Source organism: Herpailurus yagouaroundi, unplaced genomic scaffold (genome assembly GCF_014898765.1).
Source record: "Herpailurus yagouaroundi ecotype Mexico unplaced genomic scaffold, PumYag 139, whole genome shotgun sequence".
Taxonomy (NCBI): domain Eukaryota; kingdom Metazoa; phylum Chordata; class Mammalia; order Carnivora; family Felidae; genus Herpailurus; species Herpailurus yagouaroundi.
Window position 1 is genome coordinate 43412764 of NW_024412394.1, and position 26351 is coordinate 43439114.

At 39.9% G+C, this 26351-nt stretch overlaps 2 protein-coding genes across 11 annotated transcripts in view; one reads left to right on the forward strand and one right to left on the reverse strand.

Moving 5' to 3' along the window:
• Positions 1 to 5367, forward strand: part of DOP1A (DOP1 leucine zipper like protein A) — a 113733-nt gene extending 108366 nt beyond the window's left edge. For 6 of the 8 annotated variants that reach the window (XM_040474038.1, XM_040474036.1, XM_040474040.1 and 3 more), the window contains one exon: positions 1929 to 2530. In XM_040474038.1, the coding sequence (XP_040329972.1) occupies positions 1929 to 2234 (306 nt within the window). In that variant the 3' untranslated portion in view covers positions 2235 to 2530. Of the gene's footprint in view, positions 1 to 1928; positions 3417 to 3502; positions 3557 to 4381 lie in introns of those variants that run through there. The other 2 variants (XM_040474034.1, XM_040474033.1) reach the window with 2 other exon arrangements.
• Positions 2955 to 26340, reverse strand: PGM3 (phosphoglucomutase 3). 3 transcript variants are annotated; one of them, XM_040474044.1, is made up of 13 exons: positions 26233 to 26340; positions 24049 to 24254; positions 22451 to 22635; positions 20584 to 20651; positions 15285 to 15418; positions 14167 to 14362; positions 11580 to 11737; positions 10785 to 10868; positions 8195 to 8293; positions 6373 to 6489; positions 5585 to 5707; positions 4424 to 4597; positions 2955 to 3367 (listed from the first exon to the last, which is right to left on the reverse strand). In XM_040474044.1, the coding sequence occupies exons 2-13, from the start codon at positions 24250 to 24252 to the stop codon at positions 3290 to 3292; spliced, it is 1620 nt and encodes a 539-aa protein (XP_040329978.1). In that variant the 5' UTR covers positions 24253 to 24254; positions 26233 to 26340; the 3' UTR covers positions 2955 to 3289. The 3 variants fall into 3 exon arrangements, with proteins under 3 accessions (XP_040329978.1, XP_040329976.1, XP_040329977.1); XM_040474042.1 differs by lacking the exon at positions 2955 to 3367 and having other exon boundaries at positions 3455 to 4597; XM_040474043.1 differs by lacking the exons at positions 2955 to 3367; positions 26233 to 26340 and adding an exon at positions 25866 to 25889 and having other exon boundaries at positions 3455 to 4597.
• Between the last annotated feature and the right edge of the window lie 11 nt (positions 26341 to 26351).

Sequence of the window (26351 nt, forward strand, 5' to 3'; positions counted from 1 at the left end):
AGATACAAACTCAGGTGTGGATTTCAACAAGTACAAGAGAGGTAAACAGGAAGGAAGTCTGTCTTCAAGTGTAGACTGGTGAAATTAAAGGAGAAATCGTTTTTATGAGAACATGTCTGGCTTTTATTTTTGAGGAGGTGGCATAGTTGTGATGAAGAGGAGCAGAACACCAAAACAGGTGCGCTCTTTATTGGTCACAAGCTTATAAAAGCCCCTCTCTTAAAGGTACCTCTTGGGGCACCTGGGAGGCTCAGCTGGTTAGGCGTCTGACTTCAGCTCATGTCATGACCTCACGGTTCACGGGTTCGAGCCCTGCATCAGGCTCTGTGCAGACACACTCAATGTCTGGAGCCTGCTTCTGATTCTGTGCCATCTTCTCTCTCTGCCCTCCCCTGCTCATGCTCTCTCTCGAAAATAAAACATTTTAAAAATTAAAAAAATGTACATCTTGGCAGGAATATAAACAAAAGGTTACCTTAGTTCTCTCTCAAGGATATTATGCATTTTCCTTCAGGGTAAATTCATCTCTGCTTATCCTTTAATCACTATTGAATTGCAGCTTGATTCAGGGGACTAATAGGTGATGTGGTCAGCCACTTAACAGCAGCCAGTGATGTGAAAGTCAGTCTCCCAGGATGGTCATTAAAACCAGCATTCGAGTTAAATGGAAGGAAGAGGTTTTCTATATCCTATAGTTTAGCTTTGAGGTTAATTACTTTTTTCTTTTTTTCTGGCCATAGAGAACTGGAGGATTTGTTTGCTCCTTTTTAATTTAAATCTATTTTCCATTCTCGGGATTTCATTTTTAAATAAGCAGACAAACCTTGTAATCGCATACGAGAAAATAAGCTGTATTTTGCATCTACTATCTCCTCTAGGAAACTAGTGATATTAAATATTAGGTAAACAATGCAAGTTTCTCAGCAACAGGCAAATTCCTCAGTATGGCAGTTCTGCTTTCTAAGTCTCACCTGCTGATTTTTCCCCCATTTTCTATCCAATTCACGTCTGTTTTCATTCTAAGTGTGTTTTTACAAAATCTGTGATTCCCCCCAAACTCAAAACATCTCCAGTTCTCTCCTAACTTTTCCTAGACAGACTGACATCGACAACTTCATATAATCCAGCTGGCTTCCTAAACTAATCTCTTGGTTAGTTTTAATGAATGATTTTAACTGCATTTATATTTAGTTGACAGTTTTCACCTGCACTCTCATTTGACTTCTTTGCCAGAAGACAGATTATATTTCCCCATCTTTTTAAATGAGGAATTTTCTGTATCCTGCCCAAGGATGTCCCACACTAAATTGCAAAGCCCAGACACTAACCCAGTTATTTTGACTCTAGGTGCAGCTCTCCTCCCCATGTTGTTTACACAACACAAAAACAGATGGCAGGGTCTCTCCTGAGTGCTCTTTTCCTTTCTCTCATACAGAAAATAATTACTCCCTCCAAACCATGCTACCATCTTGTGGTAATAAGTTTAAGCCATTTGGCTGAAAAGGAATTAACTGATTACTAATGGTGAAACGTAGAAGACTTTTTTGTCTCTTCCTAACCCTCTTCTGCAGTCACTTTATGATTTAGTCCTTGGTTACTACATTAGTGGGAATCCAGAAATCTGGGAGCTTTTTGAGTATATGCAAAGCACAACATAAATTTTTAATATTTGACTCAATCTAAAACTGACTCTGCTAAGCTTACCTGTGCAGTCCAGTTGGAAAATATTACTACAGTGTTGGACACCTCTATCTGTACCTAATAATTGGCACTAAAATGCTTCAGTCAGAAGCACGATTTTAATCAAGTCTGGAATGGAGCCTTGATGTCATCATTTGTATTTGTTAACTGTTGCTGATGTTTATACCCTTTTAAATGTTCTCATGTACTGTATCTCTATAATAACAATTCCCTTTGTGTTTCTACAGAAAAATCCAGAGGAAGACAACTCAGGGAGAACGTTGGGTTGGGAGCCGGGGCACTTGCTGCTTACCATCTGCACCGTGCGCAGTATTGAGCAGCTGCTGCCATTCTTCAATGTACTCAGCCAAGTCTTCAACAGCAAAGTCACCAGCCGATGTGTAGGACACTCAGGGAGCCCCATCCTCTACTCAAACACCTTCCCGAATAAGGACATGAAACTGGAAAACCACAAACCCTTTTCCAGCAAAGCCAGGCAAAAAATAGAAGAGATGGTAGAAAAAGATTTTCTGGAAGGGGTCATAAAAACTTGAAGCACCACAAGTGGTTCCATTTAGTTAAATGTAATTATTTAAAACAAACATTGCTCTTTGTATAGGTTTTTTTTTCTTTTTTGTATGTAACAAAACACATTTCAGGTTGTATTTAATTTAAATATTTGTAAATAAGAGCAAATGTCTGAATGTGGCCTGAATCAAGTTTAAATATTGTTGGCTCATATTGATTATGGTGCCTAAGAGAGATCTATATATACATATATAGTCCATTGTTTTGTCTTGAGTTGTCTTAAACCTGCAAAATACACACTGCACATTTTTTGCTGTTGGTTTCAGGCTTTGTTTAATTTAGACTCGTTGGGATCTTCTTTCCATTATTAACCACATTTCAGTATCAGAATGGTGGCGCTTCTCTGGCAGAGGCTTGGTGTAAAGTATGACAGTTAGTGTTCTCCCACATACCTGCACTAAGAGGAATAAAGAGTAACTGAAGCCTGGGCTATGCATCCTCATAAACGTAGCACGAGCATCTCAACCTGAGTACAGAGTGGAGATGCACAACCTCCATGTCACACTCTGAACTCCTGGTGATGTTACATGACGAGGTAAGTCACTGAAGAATCATTCTAAATTTTGCTGTGGAAAAATTGGTTGTGTAAAGTCTTCTCCACCCTCCCCCTCCGTATCAACAATGGTGAATCCTGCAAAATAACGATCACGGTTAGGTAACGGCAATGGAAAAGACATTCCAAGGAGTTGGTAGTAAGGTTTAATTTTCCAGCAGCCCTCATGAATTTGTCCCTGAATGTACTATAAAGGTAATGATTAAGCCCCGAGCACTTTACATTAGTGAGACTGAAATTCGGTTCAAGTTTCACTTTAACAGGTAAAAGGTTTCCCTATTTCTAAATAATAGTTGTGGTAGTGTTTAAGAAAAACAATCAGATCTAGAAACAATCTAGTAAGGTGCATCGTAAACATGATTACAAATGTGTCTGAACCTGTCACATTAGTGGCAGTACTATTATTTTGTAAAAAGTTCTTAAAAATCCAGTTTGTCATGAATATAAAAATTATCTTCAGAAACCTGGTTAGGGTGTTTCTCCAACTCCTCCAGCCAGCTGAAATACTGCCAGGCTGACTGCACGTGCAAGGCTATCCGCATTTTCCTGAAAATGACATAAAAGGAGATTAGAGGAGAAAGACAGCATCTATCAGGTAACTTACAACTCTGAGGGAAGGGAAGAGAACTTGTCGTCTCACTAGCATACTCAAATGAAATTTTTTTTTTTTTCACCTTTCAGTAACAAATTCCAAGATTCTTAAATAAATGGAAAACTCAAATTCTTCCAAGTCCGGTGAGTTCTTGGTTAATCAAATCAAATTGTAAAATTAGTTATTCCAAAATTCTGAATAAATTCAATAAAACCTAGTCCTTAAAAGTACGGCCACAATTGGCCTAAGTGTAAGTAACCATTAAAGTCCCAGATGGCCTCTCCCCATCCACCAGCAATTTCTATTCACTATATTCTAGGATGGCCTAAGCTTCTGCCAAAAAGCTGCCAGCTCCCTTATAAGGGCCTCCTTCTGAGTGCCTATTCAACCCACTCTAGACTGCCTTAGCTGTGCAAACACTGATCAAGGGTTTAAGAGTAAAAGAGTGTGTGAAGAGGGCAAAGTTTAAAAAATCGAGACCGTGAAGTCTTGACCCTGTTAGGAAAAGAGCAGAGGCACAGAGCAAGGCTGTTTAAAGGAAATTATTTTGAAAAACAAATCAAAAGTCCAGAGACAAAGATGAATTTCCATCAACCTGGATGATGGTACCAGTTAACTTAGACATGTACCTCAAAGCGTGTTGTTTTCATAAAGCAACAGGATTATGTTTTTAAAGGAGTTTTTAAAAAAAGGATCATCCACTTCAGGCCACAGAAGACTAATGCGTGGCAAAGTATCTACTGATTATTCATGCCATGGTTAGAAATAGGAAGTCTGGAATAAAAAGAAAAATATTTGGGGAAATAAACTAAGTTGGTCTAATTTTGTTCAACGACTGATGAAAGTACTCTTACAGTCTTAATATGAACCTAAAAATCTCCATAAACAATTATCACAGTGAGACTGCAACACTATTGAAATAGTTTTCTTTTCTCTCCTACTACGACCCCCACTACCCATGGTATCAGACTCTCACCACATATTTTTTCAATAGAACCATCCCAGCTTACCTGCGAGTCTGCTTCTGCATATACTCGGACTATATCTTCCGTACCAGAAGGCCGGACAAAAGCTCGGGAAAGCTTGTATTTCTTCACCAGGTCATTGATTGCCTCCTGTAGTCCTGGAGGTGTAACTACTTGTCTTTCAGCATCAGTGGTGCTAATAACTTGCCTGTCTGCAACCTATGCACAAGCATTTCATATCCGTTACTATATAAGCCTAACCTGTTCAACAGAAATCCCACCAAAAGACTGTGGCCATTTCAACAGTAACAGACCTACATTTCAGCTTATTGTACCACAGAGTGCAACTACATTAAAATTTTATAATTTTTATTTCTGCCAAAATCAGGATTATTAATTTCAGTTGTAGCTTTAAAGGTTGCCTTTAGCAAAAACAGGCAACATTTCCACAGTCTTACAGTTACCACTACAATAGTGGCCAGGAAGGACTGTATTTTTAAGTCCCTGGTCAAATATCTATTTCTATAAACTGTTGACAAAGCAGCAACCTATTATGTAAGAGGGTCATGATAAAAATCTCCTAAATATGCCAATCAGTAGCCACTTCTGTGACCTCGGGCTTTACTACCTCTAACTGTCTTTCACAAATCCTGTTGGTGAGTATTTACACTGGCATAAAGCTGTACAGAAATCAATGAGCATTTATATGAACTGCCTTTAAAAAATTTCTCTCCATTTAAGCCCAAAGATCTTACTTCTCAGCATCTAGCTAGCCCCAGGAAGTTCTGCGTGACCCAAGAATAATTCAAAGGAAATATTTTCACTTGCAATAATAGGCTAGCAGGATTGCTTCAAAATAACATGGGGGCTATGGAGCATGGGGAAGGACAATAGCTGAAATCTGTAGAACACAGCGGTTTCATTTTTTTGTTCTCTCCACATTTATATTTGTTTTAAATTTTCCACAATAAAATCTTTATTATAAAGAACATGTATCACTCTTTTCTTTTCAAGTCGGTAAACTAAATATTTCTCAAACAACTGGTTAAGATTAAGATGTGGGAAAACAGGATATAAGGCATTTTCTATAATATCTACATGTACACGATGAAACATGACACACGGAATATTTTTTATATAGAGATTGGAGATAATACATTTTAGCTAATTTTCAGAAAAGAAGTAATTTTAAAATATTGCTCAGACCTTAACTTTGAGCTGTCTGTTTGGAAGATCCATATAAAGAGCATCCCACTGTTGTATAGTCAAGTCCTTTAGCGTCAAGATTGCCTCAATCACCAGCATATCAGAAATAGCATCACCAGCTGCCTACAAGACACAATGAAAGAAAGTGTACCCTTGGATATGAATGCTCTTAGAAAACAAATCACAGTATCCTGTGCTTCCTCCCCACCCTCACACAGATTATTAAACTAGAGTGTATGGAGAAATGAAAGACCACAAAGTTATACAAAGAATACTGAAACTAGCTCTTGAGAAACTTGCCTTTACTCTTCCTCCTTATCTATAAAATTAAGACTGGATAACTAGCTCCAAGCCCTTTGTTTCTTCATTTACAAAATGGGAATTATAACAACCCCTCTCCCTGGGTTACTGCAAGGATTACACTGAGGTATGTTAAGTGCCTTACTACGTGCAAGATATTCAAATACTAGTTCTGTCACTTTTTCCGGTCCTACTCTTTGCTTCCTCTGCCATACTGTATAGACTCCAATCTCACTGATTTGACACATATACATAGACTCAGTAGCAGAGTTTTGAATCTAGATACTTACAAGTTTTCATCATAAAATACAGGGGTAAGGAAGCACATCAGTGTTCTGTCATTGCATTTCAGTGTCCATCTCAACTGTATATACCACTGTGGCAAGGAAGCTGCCAGGACTTTTCTACTTTTTTATGCAACACACTATTCTATCTACCTTATGAACAATGGTAAAGTAACCAAGAGCCCGCCACCCTCCAGCTCTGACCTGGTTGAACAAGTCAATAACGTTTTCGAGCATCTTAGCAGCAGCTTTCCTTTTCTCATCTTCCAGTTCTTTTGTGAGTTGTCTTATCTTTGTTTCGGCAGCTTTACTAAACAGTACCTGCAAGGAAAGCATAAACACACAATCGTAAAACATTCTCTTCGTGCCCAGTCATCCAAGTTAAACCACTTTGGAAACTCTGAATGAATCTGGAAAAACTGAAGGGAAAAATAATGATAGCCTTAGAATGTGTGAAACTGACAAGATCACATCAGAACCCAAAAGATAATAGTTGGGGGGAAAAAATCCTTCATGGATTAAAGAACTGGTTATCAAAATACAAAGAGCTGATTACAAAGAAAATACCACTCTGACAGAGGCAAATGTACATGATGAGTATATTATGTTTGCCTCTCAGCTGAATTAGTTCTGTGCAACCAGTTCCTTAAGCCTGTCTGCATCCATTTTACTTGAAAGAATACAGAATTCAGCACAACTAGTAGAGTTTTCTTGTAAAAACTTAAAGGATATAAGCTAGATAAAAGAAGAGTTCATTGTACTTATCTTATTATGGCAAATAGTACCATGTATATGATATACATCATGTTCCTCAAGATTCCTGTCATTTTAAAATGTTCTGCCCATGAGTTTAGTTACTTCAGAGTGGCTCAATACTATAGTCAGCACTTGATGAAATGACATGTTTGCTGGTAAACTAGACTACACTCTGGTCACTATTTCTGCTGGAACGCAGCCATACACACTCCCTTATCTTACACCAGCAGAGCTGACAGGTGCAACAGAGACCTTACGAGCCAAAAGTCTAAAATACTATCTGCCCTTTAAAATTATTTATCAACCTCTGCCTTAATTAGATCACTGAAGTTATATTTTAACCGCATTTCCTGAGAAATTATTATTTTTCGTATGATCAAGGCCTCTAGAAGCCAGTTCAGAATTAATGAAAATAATCTGACCTAGGTAACATCTTTTCTGTTGGCTACCTCCAATCTATTTATGAAATGAGGTGTGGCATAAAAACGTTTAAACAAAAGTCTGAATCTTATGAATATACTAAAAACCACTTAGTACACTTCAAAATGGTGAATTTTAAGGTCTGTGAACTATATCTCAAAAAATTCTTTAAATGTTCTGCCTACAAAAAGCACCATAAAAATTTTACATGCTTATTGCTACTTACACTCATTTCTAGTCGCTCATAACTTAATTCTCAAGCATTCCAAAACTTTTCAATTTACCACAGCTACTGAACTTTCCTTTCACTACCTATGGCCAGTTCAAAGAAAAGATTTTAAGTGATAAACAATCTGTAAGAAAATTAAGAACTGCTTTTTTTTTTTTTTTTTTTTTTTTTAAAGAAACTAAAAATGGGTGCCTGGGTGGCTCAGTTAAGCATCCAACTCCTGATTTTGGCTCAGATCATGATCTCACAGTGCCCTGCTTTGTACTTCATGCTGAGCGTGGAGCCTGCTTGGGATTCTCTCTCTCCCCTCTACCCCTCCCCTGCTCGTGCTCTCAAAAAAAAAAACAAAAAAAAAACAAAACAAAAACAAAACAAAAACAAAAACAAAAAACCTGTAGGAACAAACTGTATTATCTGTTCACACTCAAAGATCATAAACAACCTAAAAGAAAACCAGTTTCAACACACATAAGAATATATTAAGTAAACCCAATCTTACTCTACTATCATACTGATCATTTCAACAAAGTGGGAATCGATTATAAGGTATTACTACTCAGAAAATTCCCATCATTAAAAAAAAAGTCCAGCTAAAGCTGGTTGTAACTAAGGAGAACTTACTGTGCCATGCCCATTTGCTTCAAAATAAACTCCAATGTCAAACTCTTGAGCCTTGTGATGTAAATGTTTTACACCAGTTTTAGTACAATAGACAGGTACCTATGACACATATTTAAAGAAACACAATAGCAGTTATTCAATGGGCAAATACATATACCTACTCTCCTAAGGGTACAACAGGGAACAAACCGGGAGCCATCTAGTGAGGAAGACACACAATTAAAATACCAAGTGGTAAGTGTTAGTATGGGAGAGAGAAGGCAACTATAGAAATACACAACCAAGGGAAAAAGCAAGGCGAGAAAGAGGAGCATCCCCGGATAAAATATTGAAAGATTGTAAGTGGGGGAGTGACATGATCCAATTGTGTAGAAAGCTCCATTAGCTACAATGTGGAGAATGGTTTACAGAGGTCTGCAAGCTTTACTATAAAAGGACATATAATAAATATTTCAAAGTTTACAGCCGTATTTCTTTCACAACTGCTCACTTCTGCCACTAGTGTGAAAGCAATCACAGAAAATACAGAAACAAATAAGCATGGTTGTGTTCCAATAAAACTATTCATAAACATGTGGCAGGCTGGATCTGGTCCACAGGCCAGTTTTTTAACCCGTGGCTTAGAAGGTTAAAAGACATTGGTTAGGAGGTTTCTAGGACTAATCCCATTAAGAAATTACGATGGTTGAACTAGCAACACTGGGCAGCCTAAGCCTTGGATGGATCTGAGAGAGAAGAGTGGTTAATAAGTCTGATAGTGGCAAATCGCAAAAGAGATCAAGATCAAATAAGATTGGCCACTGATTGGATTTAGAAGACCTTGGGAAAGGTTAGAGCTAAAAATATTTAATTCATCCATAGGAGAATGGGTTGATGAGTAACAGTTTCTGATGTATTTGTTTCTTAAACAGGGTATATATTACCTATAAAAATGTTAACACAGAAAAGAAATACTAAAACGATAACCCAAATACTGAGAATCCCTGACAAATGGTGGGCAACTGGGCACCAATGGAGTTCCTTGAGTGTGTTTACTGCAACTTTATATTTAAATCATGTCGCAAACTAGCAGCTTCCAGATGTGTTTTATTTTGCCTATTTCTTTTAAATTTTTAATCAGCTGTCAAGACTTAAAAAGTAGTAGGAAGGAGAGTCACATAAAAACTTAGATTTTCAGCTTTTCTTGAAGAATCTGACTAAATGTGACAGCAGCTGGCCTGTCTGGGCACACTTCCTAGTCCTTATGCACCTGCTGTACTTTTTCTCTTCACTTCTCCAGATTCTACAAGAATTGGACTTTGCCACCCCTGCTTTAAAAAGAGTGCAAAAGCAACAAAAACTAGTAAAATGCAGGAATTTGAAAAGGAATGCACAAAAGTTGGAAAATACACTAGCTAGTGAGAAAGAGTAAAGGCAAACAGACATAATTTTGGCCATGGACCCTCCAACTCTTAGAGCAGGTGATGGGGTACAGAGGATGGTCAATCATCTGGGGGATGCTGGGGGAAAAAAATCAGATACAAAACCTCCTCTAACAATCCAGAAAACTTGCCTATAGAAGAGTAAGAAAACAGTTTTGATTACTGAACACACTTCAAGCTAGACTGTGATGCACACCACAGGAAATCTGTTAAGAACTACAGACAGAAATCTCACCCTTTTATAATATAGCTGAAGGTAACTAGTAACAGATTCTATCCCTGAACAAACTTTTCCTGTGATCCCAAAGAGGTCCTTTCCTTGGGCATGTCTGGAAGAGTCCAGTCTCAGCAAGAATCTCCTACCCTCCATAACTGATCGAAGTCCTCACCCCATACCATACCCCAGGTAGTATCTAACCACCCTGGCCTGTCTTCAACAGGAGTCCTGTAAGGTATGTTCAGTCGGAATCCTGACTCCTGAAGATTCCTTAGTAATGTTCCATCCACCAACCCCCTCTCCCACTTTTCCTTGTTGTATTAAGAGTAGCCGAGTCTTGGGGCGCCTGGGTGGCTCAGTCGGTTGAGCATCCGACTTCGGCTCAGGTCATGATCTCACGGTCCGTGGGTTCGAGCCCCGCGTCGGGCTCTGTGCTGACGGCTCAGAGCCTGGAGCCTGTTTCAGATTCTGTGTCTCCCTCTTTCTCTGACCCTCCCCTGTTCATGCTCTCTCTCTCTCTGTCTCAAAAATAAATAAATGTCAAAAAAAAATTTAAAAAAAAAAGAGTAGCCGAGTCTCTCTCCCCACCTGTGAAATCCCAAAGCAATAGTCCCTATGTCGACCGAATAGGCCTGCTTCTCAAGAAGACTTTACATACATTTCAGTGAGGGGATTCTAGACCCTTAGGGAAAACACTCCTTAACTATAAAATTTGCTTAGCCTTTTAAAACATTTACATTCATAAGAAAAGGGGTGGGGGGGGGGGAGTCTCTTTCCCTTTTTGCACAGGGACAATTTTTTCCCGTATCTTAATATCTTACCCTTAAATGGACAACAGCTCAGCTTCATGTACTGTGACCTGTTCACTTGTATGACCGCATTGTTTTCCTCACAGAAATATCTTAAGATAGAATTATTAAGAAGCTACCAGAAAATGGAAATGGTTCAGTACCTTCATAACTTCTTCAAGATACCGTGTTGAACTTCCATTTGCATACGCAGTTTGTACAACACCAATATTCAAACTTTCTCCAATCTAGATAAAAACAATAATTGCCTTGCCATCAAAAGTAAAAACACTAACTACAAAAGCAAACATATAATGAGAGTTCTAAAGGATGCCAAAATTACCAGTTTATGCAATAAATGCCTAAAATGAAAATTTACACGTATGCCAGAAAAAAAAGCTAAAATACTTTTGAGCGTTATTTAAATTCTACAAGGATTCCTTCCAAAAGAAGCTTGTGATTTCCTGACCTCTCTAGTATTTTAAATAAAAGTAGTTATTGAACTCTTTGAAAGTATAGCTTTTTCCACATTATAATAACTACTTCCCATTACATGCTATACTAAAAGCTGGCCTAAGGTTTCCAAAAGAGCAAAGGAGAATAAACCTCTCTCGCATTACTAACCACATTATAACATAGTAAATACATCTCTCAGAGGATGCAATCTTCTGTTTAAAGCTGTGGGAGTGATGATGGAACGCTCACTAAAGCGTCAGTTGTGAAGACACCAAAATCTTCATAAAGCTTCGAATCATAAAACTCTGCCAGTATAAGGAAGAAAAGAGCGCTTTCAGGTTCGAAAACCCGTGCCCCATGGTGAAATGACTAAAATTACCATGTGTCGTCTTGTATTTTCTGGCCACAGATGTAAGGAACTTTGTATAAATTGTGCCTTTGAGACATGTTAGTCACCAGTGAGTCTTGTTTTAAAGAGCAGTCAGTCAATCATCCCACCATACCTCCAACAAGAGCTCTTTAAGGAAACTGCTAATCAGTGTTGCTATCTTGTCTCCATCTATGAGATGAAAGTGACCATCTACATCGAGGTAGTGATAAACGATTCTGTCTGCATCTCCATCAAAGGAACAGCATCTTTCATTAGACTTCATTTCCATTCCTAGCACACAGAATTTTAAAATGCATTTCAGTCACAGAAATAGGGATAAAACAATATAAAAAGTTTTTTCTCTTACATTAATTACAAGGGAAAAATATTTCACTAAAGTATGATCACAACTGGCCTTACGTGTTCCACATATCACTTTTCAAGAGGTACTTAAAATTATCCTTCCAAATAAAAACCAATGTCTTAATTTTTAAATAGTATACAGGTTTACTGGCAGTTTTTACAGGGTAAATTCTTTCATAGCTAACTGGAAAAGAAGAATTCTATGCTGAAACTTGATATAATATTAAAATAAAACTCCAGAGGCACCTGGGTGGCTCAGTCAGTTAAGCGCCTGACTTCAGCTCAGGCCAAGATCTCACAGTCTGAGTTCGAGCCCCGCCTCAGGCACTGTGCTGACAGCTCAGAGCCTGGATTCTGCTTTGAATGCTGTTATCTCCCTCTCTCTACCCCTCCCCTGCTTGCACTCTCGCTCTCAAAAATAAAGATTTAAAAAATATAAAATAAAGTAAAATTCCGTTTTATAAACCAGTTGGTTTGGTAAGACAAGTTCCCATAGTTTGGTGAAAGCTACAGACTATTTGTGAATGCAATTTACCTAGTACTGTGATGCCCTTTAGATATAAAAAATAATCAACGGATGAGTTACGTGCTTCAACTCTGGCAGAAGTGATTTTTATTTGTTCACACCATCAGTAACAAGAAACATTGGTAAGTTAGAGGGAAGAATTGTAACCTGTGAGAGATACATGGCCAGTGTAATTTGCATAGGGCTATTAAAACCTCGGCAACTGTCACATCAAACTTAGAAGATTTTGCTGCTCCTTCGCCATGAGAGCAGCAGGTGGACAAATCCAACATGAGGCTTTCATGAGGAATATGAATATAAGGTTGACTACAAGGCATAACACACGCTTCAGGAAAAGTGAGGGCCTATGGTTTTGTTCTTTCTGTAGCCCCGTGATGCGGGGCCGCCAAGCACAACGGTCAAGAAAGAATTCTTCAGGCATTTTACGGTGCGAAAGGTGATTTTCTTATAGCAGGGGACAGGACCCACAGGCAGAAAGAGCTGCGCTCGGACTGTGAGAAGTGACTGATTCTATACTTTTAAGGTTGGCGGGGGATAGAGATAACATAAGTTTCTAAGGCATTTCTATATGCTAAAAGCGAGGTTGACAGAGATCTGGCTATTGTCAAGATAAGGTTGCTTTTAGTCTCTAATAAAACATCAACATTAAGGGAGCCATAAGTCCCTTGAGGTATGTCACACTCTGCACGTCTCAGGTTTTTATCAGTGCGCTGCAAGCTGTAAGATTTACTTTCAGCTACATTTCTCTTGCCTTTGTTCTCACCACCCGTGCTTAGAGCAAGGGAGAGAAGAGCTCAGTATTTAGATGGATGGACAGATGCAGGACCTAGAACCAAACTGTCAATTCAACAAAAACAAGCAATTCAACAAAAAAGGAGTTCAAACTAGCTGACGAACTAAAAATGTAAATGTGTACTACAGTGAGGCAGAATAACGTAAAGGAGAGAGGCAACTGGATGAGGTCTGTGGAGTTCTGAAGAATGCATGTCCTGTCGGAAGTTGGCAGGAGCCGCTCTATTGCAGCCAATTATTGCCACGTGAGAATGGACATTTTCTGACATCGGTAAAGAGAAGCCAGCGTTTCTAATATTTAAGTAAAATCATGAAATGTTTAAATGGCGACAAGTAATGCAATACACACACACACAGCAGACCAAACAAAACACATCCGTAAGCCAAGTTTGGCCCACCTGCTAACAATTCAGGATTTACAACGCAGCTAAACATAGACCACCTCTTAGTACAACTACTGTCTTCCTCCTAATATACCAACTGGAGAAAACAGATTTTGCAGACAGTTATAATTAAGCCAAGTTGCATTCCCTTTCCATAGTGTGTCTAACTCAGGTAAGGTGAAAAATGCTACTCACTATTGCTATCCTTTAGATCAAGGATTCTCAAAGTGTGGTCCCCAGACCAGCAACATTAACAAAGGCTGGGTGCTTGACAGAAAGACAAATTTTTTTCCTACCCAAATTCTACCCAGACCTACAAAATCAGAAACTCTAGAGTAGAGCCCAGGAATCTGTGTGCTAACAAGCCCTCCAGATGATTCTCACGCATACTGAAGTTTGAGAACTACTGCTTTTAAACACCAATTCCTGATTTTGCTTCCCCCCACCCCTCCCCCAGACATTGCCTACACACTGTAGGAGTCGTGTAACTCATAGGCAAAGGGCATAGACCATGTTTCGAATGGCACAGACAGTAAGAAAAGTGTCCAGATGTCTAAAGTGGTGTGCCAGGACGAGCAGCATGACTCAACTCACTTGGCCACCTCGGTCTCTTAAGACTGGTTTCAAAGAACTCTAAAAACACATTTTCTACATACCCTGTGGAGGTTTCTGATGACTTTTCACAAAGTCAGCCCCACATAAATGATTGAGTTTCCCTTTGGTGCCGTCATTGAAGAGCTGAACTGACAGCCCCTGGGAAACGTAGTGTTCCATTTCTTTCAGCTTCAGGGCCCCTATGCCATTTGCACAGTCAACCTTAAGTGATCTATATTCATCTTCGCTGCACAAAGTCTTAAAAGGAAAAGACATAAGGAAGAAAAATTTCAAGTTACAAAAAAGCGAAACATACAGCACATATAGGTATATGTAAACATCTTCTATTATTTCAGTTCACTCGTCTATTTCACCCTGGGAAACAAAAGGGTATACATATTCAGATGAAAATTGCAGAAAACCAAAGCGAAATTTAAAGGCCTTTAAAACTTTTTGAAAACTGACATTAGAACAGTTTCCCTGACTGAATACCTTATGGAAATGGAGCTTTACTAGAATTTAGCCTCAATTAAGCAGGGACCCTTCAAAATAATACTACAGCCTATATTACATGACAGGCATTCAAATGTGGGAATGAGTATACAGATGGATGAGCAGAATGATGCCTGCCATTCACTTCACAGCACATAACACCACTGGGCACGTATGGGTTTTTGTGTCAGTCTCCTCTCTGGCCCACCCTCACTTCAGAATAAAAATTCTTTAAGAACAAGGGCTCTGTTTTGGTTAACAACATATATTCAATATTTGTTGATTAAATTATACCCCACAAACCCCATCGAGGTTTAAGCAGCTAATCTACACAGGAGAAAAATCTTTCTCAACAGCAGACACCTCAAGTATGATGCCAATAGCATCTAACATTAACCTTAAGAGCAAATTCATCTGAATAAATATTTCTGTAACCTTAAGAACCCCACCAGGTTTTCCCCCACCGTGATCTCAGAATGTACTACGTGTACTACGTGCCTCGCCAAGTAAATACCAATAGACAGCAGGACACAAAGGCCAAGCCTTGTGGAGTCCTAGAAAAGAAAAGGAAATACACTGCATTTTTGGAAAAAGGAGGAATGATGAGCTATCTACTTAAGATAAATTGTTGAATTGATCTTATTTTATTCATTTACTTAAACTCTAACCATGTTCACGAGATTTTTACCTGTTTGGTAAGTTCCATAAAGGCCTTAGAGAGTTTCTGGTAGTAACCTTCTAGGGTTGCCTCTCCATATTGGCCACTGGTATTTCGACAGTATACCATGTAGTGCAGCTGGGGCGTTGTTACCAAGCCGTAATCTGTCATAGAAATACAAAAAGCAATTCACCACATTTCTTAATAAAGAAAAAAATGTTTAAATGGATTCATACCATATGAATTTGAGAGCAACAAATCTTCAAAATAAAAACATCTCAGAGGACACAAAAACACTTTCAAACTATCCAGAAATATGCATAAATATATCCACTGAAGTTATTACAACTGCCTGTCACATTATGATACTGTGATTTATAAGAAACAGGGGTGCCTGGGTGGTTCAGATCCTTGAGCACCTGACTCTTGATTTCAGCTCAGGTCATGATCTCATGGTTTCTGGGATCGAGTGGGGCTCCACACCGACAGCCAGAGCCTGGTTGGGAAGCTGTCTCTCCCTCTTTCTCTCTGGCCCTCCCCACACACCTCCCTCCCTCTAAACACACACACACACACACACACACACACACACACACACACACACACGCGCGTGTGTGTGCGTGGGTGCGGGCTCTGTCTGTCTCAAAAATAAATAAACTTAAAAAAAAAATTGGAGATTTGGTCTTTGTCTCCATTCTAAGCAGGGCTTCTAAACCCATGGACTTCCTAAGAGAAGAGAGTAGAAATTGTCTTTTGTTATGCTAATGAGACAAGGAAGGCTCCAAGGGAACCCAAAGATGGGGCTGGCTGCCAGGGGAACCAACCATGTGATTAGAGAGCTGGAACTTTGAGACCTCTCCCATATTCCTGGTCCCCCTTGCCAATCCAGGCAGAGCAGAAGAGAGGGGCTAGATTGCATTCAAATATCAACAGTCAATCCCCTAACAGATTGTGCCCATGTAATGAAGCCTCCATTAAAAACCCAAAAGGACAAGCTTTTGGGCTGGTGAAACATGTGGAGACTGGGGAGAGTGGTTGGCCAGAGCATGGAAGTTCCATGCCCCTTCCCACATACCTTGCCGTATCTCATCCATCTGGCTGTTCCTGAGTTATATCCTTTATAAGAAACCAGTAATCTATCTGGTAAGTAAAATTTTTCTCTTGAGTTCTGTGAGCACTCTAGCAAATTAATAAAACAAAGGAGGGGGTTGTCAGAAGCCTACATGACTGGCATCTAAAGAGTGGGCATGGGGAGTCATGTGGCACTGTATCCTTAACCTGTGGGATCTGACCCTACTTCTAAGTAGATAATGTCAGAGAATTAAATTGGTTGTTTGGTAATGATGGGGGGGGGGGAACCCCACACATTGGGCACATACTGAATTCTAAAAGAAATATGAATGACTACTATTAATAAAAAAATCATTTAATATGGACAGGTAACAAAAACAGAATATAGAAAAATAATTGAGTTCTAGTTCGAATAATACTGCAAACTATGCAATTCAGATGAACCCTCCCAAAACCACCAAAAATGCCAGATAAAAGAAAAATCTTTTAAAAAGCATTGCTGTGCCAATGAGTTAAAGCGGAAATTAGGCCAAAATCTCTATGAAGGGAAGAACTCCAAGATTTGAACTATGGGAAGTCAGTTTTGCTTCTAAGGTCATTCCTCTAAACCAGAAATTAACTTACTGCTTCCACTACAAACAAGTCCATGTTGACCTAAGATAAGAAGGACACCGGGTGCCTGGGTGGCTCAGTTGACTGAATGTCAGACTTCAGCTCAGGTCATGATCTCATGGTTTGAGAGTTCGAGCCCCACATCGGGCTCTGTGCTGACAGCTCAGAGCCTGGAGCCTGCTTTGGATTCTGTGTCTCCTCCTCTCTCTGCCCCTCCCCTGCTCATGCTCTGTCTCTGTCTCTCAATAATAATTAAAGGTTTAAAAAAAAAAAAAAAAAAAAAAAAGGAAGGACACCCAGTAGAAGGCCAGGCCCTCATGAAGTTGAAGCCTCAAAGGACTACTCTTCAGAACAAGGGTGAGTCCAAAGTGAATCAGCCCCAAGTACCCACTCCCAGAAGAGTGGTCTTGACACCAAGCAGAGCAGGAAATAACCCATCCCTGAAGAGCTGTCACCAGAAGTACAGGCCTCCCACAGGTTTCCAGCCCCAATTCACGTAACCACAGAGGTCCAGAAGAACTCTGTCATCAAAGAACCTTGTCATCCACCAGCCAAGTCGCACCCCCAGGCACCCAGCAAAGGCAATAACTAAACTCTGCCAGAGAAATATGCCTTCACCATACACCTCAAAAATGTCCCACAGATAATTTTCCAAGAAAAACAAACAGCTTATAGTCAAAAATAGCTAAACACACAAGAAAAGTACCAAGAACAAGAAACAGAAAAAATAACAGAGATGAACCAGTATCCAGTGAATATTCTGTAACTAAATCCAACACAGATCTTCAAAGTCAAGCACAAAGTTTAGACTAGAGGCAAAAGATCATTTAAAAGTTACTGAACCCTGCAGTTCTATAATGGAAATGGTATTTCATGAAGGCACCCATGGCTCTAACGTAAGGATCAGGTGGAAAGAGGTGGAGGAGCTCAAAAAAGTGGATCAGCGCTTAACCTAGCTTAACAGAGGGGTATAAGGAGAGGAAAACGATTATTTCAAAAGACTTAACCAAAAGATGGAACAAAAGGATTTCGTGACCAATATCAAAACGACCAAATAAACATTTAACAAATTACTATTATATACAGTTAATCAAGAAACAATGACTCTTATGTAGTTACTCTTCTAGTCTACTGATCAACCCAGAAACCTACAAGCCATTCTTCACAGCTCTAGCTCATTATGTATCATAAAATCCTTTGAAGTCAATACTAACTTCAAATTTCTCCACTTCTCTCGCAATCATCCCTCTTACATGAACTACAGTAGTATCTTTTTCTTTCTTACAACCTTCCTGTCTCTCTGTACATAAAAGCCAGAGTGACTGACTTAAAATGGAAACGTGATCATATTCCTACGCACAAAATCCTTCAATGGAGTTCCAGTGCATTTGGAATAAAACCCAAATCTTTACCGCAACCTACATGGCTTGAAAGCATAGGGCCCCTGCTTCCCTCCTCAACCTTATCTTCTACCAGCTTCCCCCGTTCTCTCTAAGCAGCAGCTACATTAACCTTTCACTAAGCTGAAGACAGAAATGAGGGAAAGGTAAAAAAAAAAAAATTTTTTTTAATTACTCTCAAATTTTTCTAGACTAAAACATTAGAAAAGTGTTATACAGCTAGAATGACAGTGCTGAAAAAGTGAACCATTCTGAGAATGGTACACACAATAGTTTCAGGCAGGATGAATCTGGGGTAAGGGCAGACCACTGCAGACCTGAGACTGTCAGGGCTCACTTAGTGAACCCACTTAGTGAGATACAACCAACATTTTTGTGTTTTTTAAAAATAAAACAGATGAGGGGCGCCTGGGTGGCGCAGTCGGTTAAGCGTCCGACTTCAGCCAGGTCACGATCTCACGGTCCGTGAGTTCGAGCCCCGCGTCAGGCTCTGGGCTGATGGCTCGGAGCCTGGAGCCTGTTTCCGATTCTGTGTCTCCCTCTCTCTCTGCCCCTCCCCCGTTCATGCTCTGTCTCTGTCTGTCCCATAAATAAATAAAAACGTTGAAAAAAAAATTAAAAAAAATAAAATAAAATAAAACAGATGAATGCATGTCATGCAGTATAGGTATTATTTATTGATGCTTTTGTGTCACTTATACACACAAGTACGTATGCACACAACGTGATGCAAAATGGGGTTCTGACGATAAGCTGTGATTGGCATGAAACAGACTACTGGAGAATTGTACATAGCACACAATCAAAAATGTTTGAACTAACAAGTGAAGAATTAAGCTTCACACAGCTGGAGCTATGGCAGTAAAGAAGATCATTCAGCAAGCAGAACGAAAGAAATATGCAATGCCCAAATTGAGAGAAAGGGCCCAAATGGAAGACCAATAAGGGACAGTGGCCAAGGAAGTAGAATCTTAAAGAAAGAAAGGAGGAGGTCACAGTGTGGAGAGCTATCAAGACAGCAACTAAAATAAAAACTTCAAAATATAAATTCTGGAAATAATTTTTAGGTCACAGATCCCTTTGATCATCTATCTGACAAAAGCAAAGAATCCTCTACCTAAAAAAGTGCACGTACAGGTAACACTCTGCACACTGTAGCAAGAACACTCTGTCACCAGATCCCTGCAGCTTAACCAAACACTTCCCAGGAAACCCTGGGCCCCAGGCTAAGAATCCCCACTTTATAATTTTTTTTTTAATATTTATTTTTGAGAGAGAGAGAAAGAGAGCGCAAGTGGGGGAGGGGCAGAGGGACAGGGAGACACAGAATCCGAAGCAGGCTCCAGGCTCTGAGCTGCCAGCACAGAGGCCGACGAGGGGCTCAAACCCACGACCGCAAGATCATCTGAACCAAAGTCAGATGCCCAACTGACTGAGCCACCCAGGCATCCCAAGAATTCCCACTTTTTAACAGCCACTGAATCTGGCAATTAGAATTGAGATGAGTGTTGAGAGAGACATTTCACTGAAGGGGGCAGGATGGAGACTTTGCCTGCGGTGGGATAAGTAATGACTAGAAAAGCAGAGAAGTAAGCCAAGGCAAGCTCTTGGAATTACTCTGAAGAAACGAGCACACCGGGGCTGGAAAGGAGGTTGAAAAGGTCAAGAGAAGATATTTTTAAATAAGAAAGTAGGGAGACACTAGGGAAATTCACCTCCAAGCACAATGGAGTCACTGCATTCACAAGGGGCATGCATGGTAGATGATGTGAGAAGAGGATTCAAGCCTCCATTGTACTGCATGTAATTCTATAGGAAAAACTACCTGTCAAAACTTAAATCATGATAAGTAGGCCAAAGCGACTTTGCATCATGATTTGATATGTAACAGCTGATTCCACATGTGATCGGCTATTAGGGAATACTGACAGAAGCTCCCCAGAATGAACATCTTTAAGTAACTTCAAAGGTTTTCATACCAGAAAATTTACTAAAGTAAAGGAAGTTAAGATCATTATTTCTTACATATAATCTCCTATAGGTAAACCAAAATATGCACACCAAGAAAAAAAATTATTGAATTTTCTAAATTTAAAAAACTAGTATTTAATACCTAGGAGTTCATTTTTCAAAACCTTTTTTTATCCACGTTTTCAAACTTTTCTAAAATGTTACTACTTTTACAACTTTTTAAAACTTTTTTTTTTCAAGATTAACTTAATTCACAGCTCAAGATAGCTACATACCATGAAATTGACCTTCTAAAACAGTTACACCATCTATTACAGACTGTGAGAGTTTCTCACTGGTGGGCCTAGAAAAGAAAAGGAAGAAAATAACACATCCCTTCCTGAAACCAAGAGTTGCTAAATTCTGAAAGCAAATACAGAAATTATGTGCTACATATTTCAGAATAATAAGAAACCTGTCAAGTCTGAAAACACTGGAAAGAGGATATAGGCAAAGTATAAGCATTTTCCAGCAGTCTTTCACAATACATTTCTCAGAAAGAGTTTGGTTTTAAAACAAATTTAGAAAACAGATATAAAAATACACTGATTACACCATCCCCAAATATGTGGTCAAGTTTGACTGTAACAACATGTACGTTACCTAGGAACAGTAGCAATAAATACTGAATGCAAACAGTGTGCATTATGCAGTACAGGGGAGTAAACCACCAAGGATATGCAACCTGTTTTTCATTTGGAAAAGTCGGAACAAATTATCAATCTGAAAATAATTATATAACTGCCTTGTAGAAAATAATGTTATACATCATGTAAACTAGTTAATTGGTAAGAGGCAATTACATGGGGGAAGGCTTTCCTGGGGGATAATTATTTGTTTCAGAACATAAATCAGTAGGCTATTTCTGATACCTATAAATCCACAATCAATGGTATTTGGAAGTCTCGCTGGTAACACATTAAGGATAAAACACCAGTCTAAGCCATGAGGACACTGACTGGAAATTTCCTTTAGAAAGAATCTCTGGCAAAACAAGATCTTATATAAAAGAGAATGCTTCTGTTTCAAAGTACACTTTTAATCTAACATTTTACAAAAATATGTTTTTGTAAAGGACAGCAAAAGCTGCCAAATATGACAAATAGTCCCCTCTTGTCCATGGTTTCGCTTGCCATGGTTTCAGTTATCTGGGGTCAACTGCAGTCCAGAAGCAGAGGACCCTCCTTCTAACATATCATCAGGTCAACAGTAGCCTAACACTATGTCACAGGGCCTACATGATTCACCTCACATCCTCTCTCACATGGGCATTTTATCATCACATAGCATCACAAGAAAGAAAAGAGTACAGTACACTAACATATTTTGAGAGTGAGAGAGACTACATCCACATAACTTTTATTACAGTATGTTGCTGTAACTGTTCTACTTTATTATTCATTTTGATCTCCTACTGCGTTTAACTTATAAATTCATCTTTATCATAATTATGGATGTACAGGGAAAAACATGGTATATATAGAATTTGGTACTATCCATGGTTTCAGGCATCCACTGGAGGTCCTGGAATGTATCCCTTGCAGATGGGGGATTGGGGGATATGGTATGTAGAAATAAATTGTTAATGTTTCCAGTGAACTCCAGCATGCAAAAATGATATAAATATATGAACCAACAATTATGTAGATTATAAGGTAAATCTCTAAAAATATTATTATAATGTGTTCTTACTCTACAGGAGAAAATAAACCTATAGAAATAAAGGGGCGGGAGGCATTTGTTAAGTACTTCTCTCGTGTCAGGAAATAGGTATTTTGTATACATTATGCCATGTAATTCTCACAAAAATCCTGTGTTAGGCTTTATCATCAACATTTTATAGACGGGCACATGGAAGCTCCACAAGGTTAAATAACCTATTCAATTATATAGTGTCAGAGTTGGGGTTCAGACTCCAAAACCCAAGATGCACAGAGAGACTTAGCTCCTACATCCTACTAAAAAAAGGCCAGGTGGGTGGAGGAGCCTCTTAGGGCAGTTCCACTTTACTTCCTTCTTTCAGTTTATCATGGGCACTAACATTAATGTAATCACTTATGTGGAGTCCCCAAAGCTGCTTTCACCATTAACTCTGATGGTCACCTGGTATCTCTACCAATCACTATGAAGGCATCTTGTTGCAGATTCACAGCTGCTTTCACACTGATGTCCATCAACACTCTCGGCATATCTTGTTCCTCAGCATTTGCCAAACAGGTAGCATGTTCCTCCCAGGATGGTGCCAACATTTCACCCAAAGGATCAACCAATTTTACCCCATTGTCTTCCTTAAAAGAAAAACAAACAATAAGCCATCTGCGAGCATTCACAAGGGTGAGTTGAGGAAGTAAACTCAAGCTGTTTTCCCCTAAAAAAGACACTGATGGCTGAGCGACTTCACCAGTGACCAGTACAGAATACCAGGCACTGGACTAAGTATTTTATAATACTTATAATAATAATAATCCTATTATTATTCCAGTCTTACTTTGAGAAAATGGATTCAAATCAAGAAATCTGCTTATGTTCATATAGCTAATAAGTGTCAGTGCTGCTATTAAAATACCAAGTCCGTTATTAGTTTTAAGCCCACAGCCACTATGCTACACTAGCTTTTTTAAAAGGCTGTCATCTGTGCATTCACCATCAATTACATGACCATGGTGCAAATGGAGCAGAATGAGGGCAGTGAGAGCTCCTCCCCACTATGACTCTGTACTCTAAGAACACACTGGCCAATATGTCAACCGGTGGGTAACAGAAGCTGAAAACAGACTCCCCATTCCGTTCTGCTCAAATTTCTGGGAAGAAATAAACTGTAGTTCAGAATGATTGTCAACTGAAGGAGACAACTCAGTATTAAGAAGTACTTCTGAAAGTAGCAATAAATATAGGCTTCAGCCCGTAAGTCAATCAATTATGGTGATTTAGACATTCAGACATGCATTTCTAGTGATCCACGTTTACAAGTTGGACAAGCAGTGTCCTCCTGTGTGGAGGGAAGAGGAGGTTATAATCCTTCACAGACCTACTTAAACTTGGTGCAAATTTATCTACAAAGGCAAAAATCTCAGGCCCTTGCCACCAAACAGAAGCATATTATTCAAACCATGTATTAGTGGGCTATGGGCAATACAGAAGAGTTAGACTATGTCAAAAGGAATACTTTGAGAAAAAAATTTAATTGTCGTAACCCTACAATCATTAGACCTCATCAATAACCTGCCCAAAGCTCACTTTTGTATCTGGAGCCACCCGTTTGGCTCTTCATTCAGAACAGGAAGCTATTCCCTAACTACAGAAAACCAGTCTTAAATATGTTCAAGACATTCTGAATGTATCTTTTCAAATGTCTGCCCTTCCCTGTCTTGCCTCCAATCTCTCTACTCTCTACTACATTAACAGAAGTAACACTTTTTGTTACTGATACTGTCTCAATACAACTAACTTGGAAGAACATTCTGTTATTTCTCTGATATGAACACAGTCCAAGAAATGAGTCTCATTTAATTCTCTCTACACCCTCTATGGAGTCATGAGCTAAATGACCACTCATTAAGAAAAAGCCATTTCAAACCCAAAGGCACATAAGGAGCACAAACATTCCTAGAATTAATTTGTACTTTTGGTCAAACTGCTCAGACACTAAGATGTGTACTTGTAAATAAAGATTTGCTTTATCGGAGCACGAAAAGCATTACCTCAGGATTATGTGATGCTGTTACCATGACTCCTATTGTAGATTTTGTCTGTTTTGACCTCAGGACAGCTAATAATCCCATGCGAAACATGACATGATCGAGATGTTCTGCTTTCGTTCGAAAGCCAGCAGTCCCATATTGAAGAATGAGTCCACTGGGCTTGGGATGTAATGCGGAGTATTCTGTAATAGCATCTAAATCCATGTCTACAAAATTAAGGAATATTTTTCAGGCACGAGAAATGTTACAAGGACCATTTGCTTTAAAAGCTGCCACCATAGGGGCGCCTGGGTGGCGCAGTCGGTTAAGCGTCCGACTTCAGCCAGGTCACGATCTCGCGGTCCGTGAGTTCGAGCCCCACGTCGGGCTCTGGGCTGATGGCTCAGAGCCTGGACCCTGTTTCTGATTCTGTGTCTCCCTCTCTCTCTGCCCCTCCCCCGTTCATGCTCTGTCTCTCTCTGTCCCAAAAAAATAAACGTTAAAAAAATAAAAATAAAAATAAAAAAAGCTGCCACCATAAACTAAGAGGTCTGCCTCATTCTGAATGCCCACAAAGAAGGTTTGAGAAAGAATGGCAGAATAAGTCCTGGTGATCGGCATTACCTAGAAGATCCTCCCCAAATTGTATTGTCCACGCGAAGGCAGATAGCACCAGACTATCCCTCCAACTTCTCTCTCGTTTTGTCGCCAGGACTATTCCTGGACCCAGGGAAAATTTTAAATGGTCCACTCTCAACTAAAATGAAGATTCCACACATAGATTCGTAGACTTCTACAAGTTCAAAGATTATCTCATTTCATAAACGGAGAAACTTAAGTCTGGACCTCAGTTAAATAACATAAATACACAAGGGTAGCTGGTGACAGACTGAGGCCTAAGGTCACAATGTCAAATGGACTGGGACTACGTATCCAAAATATCTGGAAAATCTGTGTGGTTCTTTTGTTATTCCTCCCACACCAGAGACATATTCCCAAAGGAAAAGCAAAGAGCAACAGCTTCCTCTCCAAAACTGCCCAGACCTCCTAATAAACCTTGCAGTGGATTTTTCTATTTTCATTAACAGAGGACCAGGACACCCTTCTAAATTAAGCTCTGACAGTAGCAACATCTTCTTTCTCCCTTTAATTTTAAACAGTGGCCCTGAGCCCACTAGCACTTCCTTCTCTGGGATACTACAGGTTTAAGTGAAACTTGGGGTTTCCAACCTCAGCTGTATATACTATTCACTTCCCCAGTCAGTCCCATTTCCAATTAGCCCAGAGATGAACAGCAGTCCTGTCTCATTTGCTTTACCGTCTTTCGATGCTTCAATGAACAAAAGTTAAAGAAAATGGTAGAAAATTTTTGCTTTTGTCCAACTGGAACAAGCTGGTATTCAGCAAGCTAATTTAGTTTGGTCCAAAGTGATCAAATCTCTTGTACAAGCAAGAATATATTTTGTTAAAAACTGACCATTCGGTAGTATATCATGATTATTCATAAGGGTGTAAACCAGTCCTGTTAAATCCAGAAAGTCTTTTAAAAAGAAAAAAGATCAAATGCTTCCACCCTTCAATGCGTTTTTGGTCCTAAAACTACGTTCAACGAGGGTGCGAACGCTTTTTTTTGTTTTTCCAGTATATGAAGTTTATTGTCAAATTGGTTTCCATACAACACCCAGTGCTCATCCCAAAAGGTGCCCTCCTCAATACCCAGCACCCACCCTCCCCTCCCTCCCACCCCCCATCAACCCTCAGTTTGTTCTCAGCTTTTAAGAGTCTCTTATGCTTTGGCTCTCTTCCACTCTAACCTCTTTTTTTTTGAAAGTACTTACAGGTCCAAACGGCGACCACTCTAAAAAAGTTGCGCGCATCCCCCTTCCCTTCATTCAATTATCAATCCCTGGTTTGTTCCGCTTTCCTCCCAGCCCCCAAGGCGCCGCACTTTTTCCGGCTCTCAACCCCGAGTTTCACCCCCCCCCCCCTCCCCGCCCCGCAACGCCGCACCGCCCCCCAGGCCTCTGGACCAGAATGCCCAGGGGCACGAGACCCTCCGGGCGCTCTGGAGGCGCCTGGGCGGGTGTGTCCCGCGCACGGTCCGTGGGTCAACCCGCTAGCTGGCCCACTAGACCGTCGGCAGGCCGAGCCCCTACGGACTGGGAAGTCCCCTTCTCGCCGCCAAGCCTAAGGGCCCCCGCTCACCTCTGGCTGGAGACTCCCCCTCACCTCCACCTAACCGAGCCGCTCCCCCGCCGTGGCGCCTCCAACCTAACTGAAGCTCTCGGAACCCGCAGACGTGGCCCTGCGTGACTTCCGTCCCA

Coding starts and splice junctions, on each gene's coding strand:
- PGM3 (XM_040474042.1), bottom strand. CDS start 24,252: ATGGATTTAGATGCTATTACAGAATACTCCGCATTACATCCCAAGCCC. Junction 8,294..10,784: donor ATCTTGAAGAAGTTATGAAG/GTACTGAACCAT, acceptor TATGTGTCATAG/GTACCTGTCTATTGTACTAA. Junction 5,708..6,372: donor TTATTGACTTGTTCAACCAG/GTCAGAGCTGGA, acceptor TGTGTCTTGTAG/GCAGCTGGTGATGCTATTTC.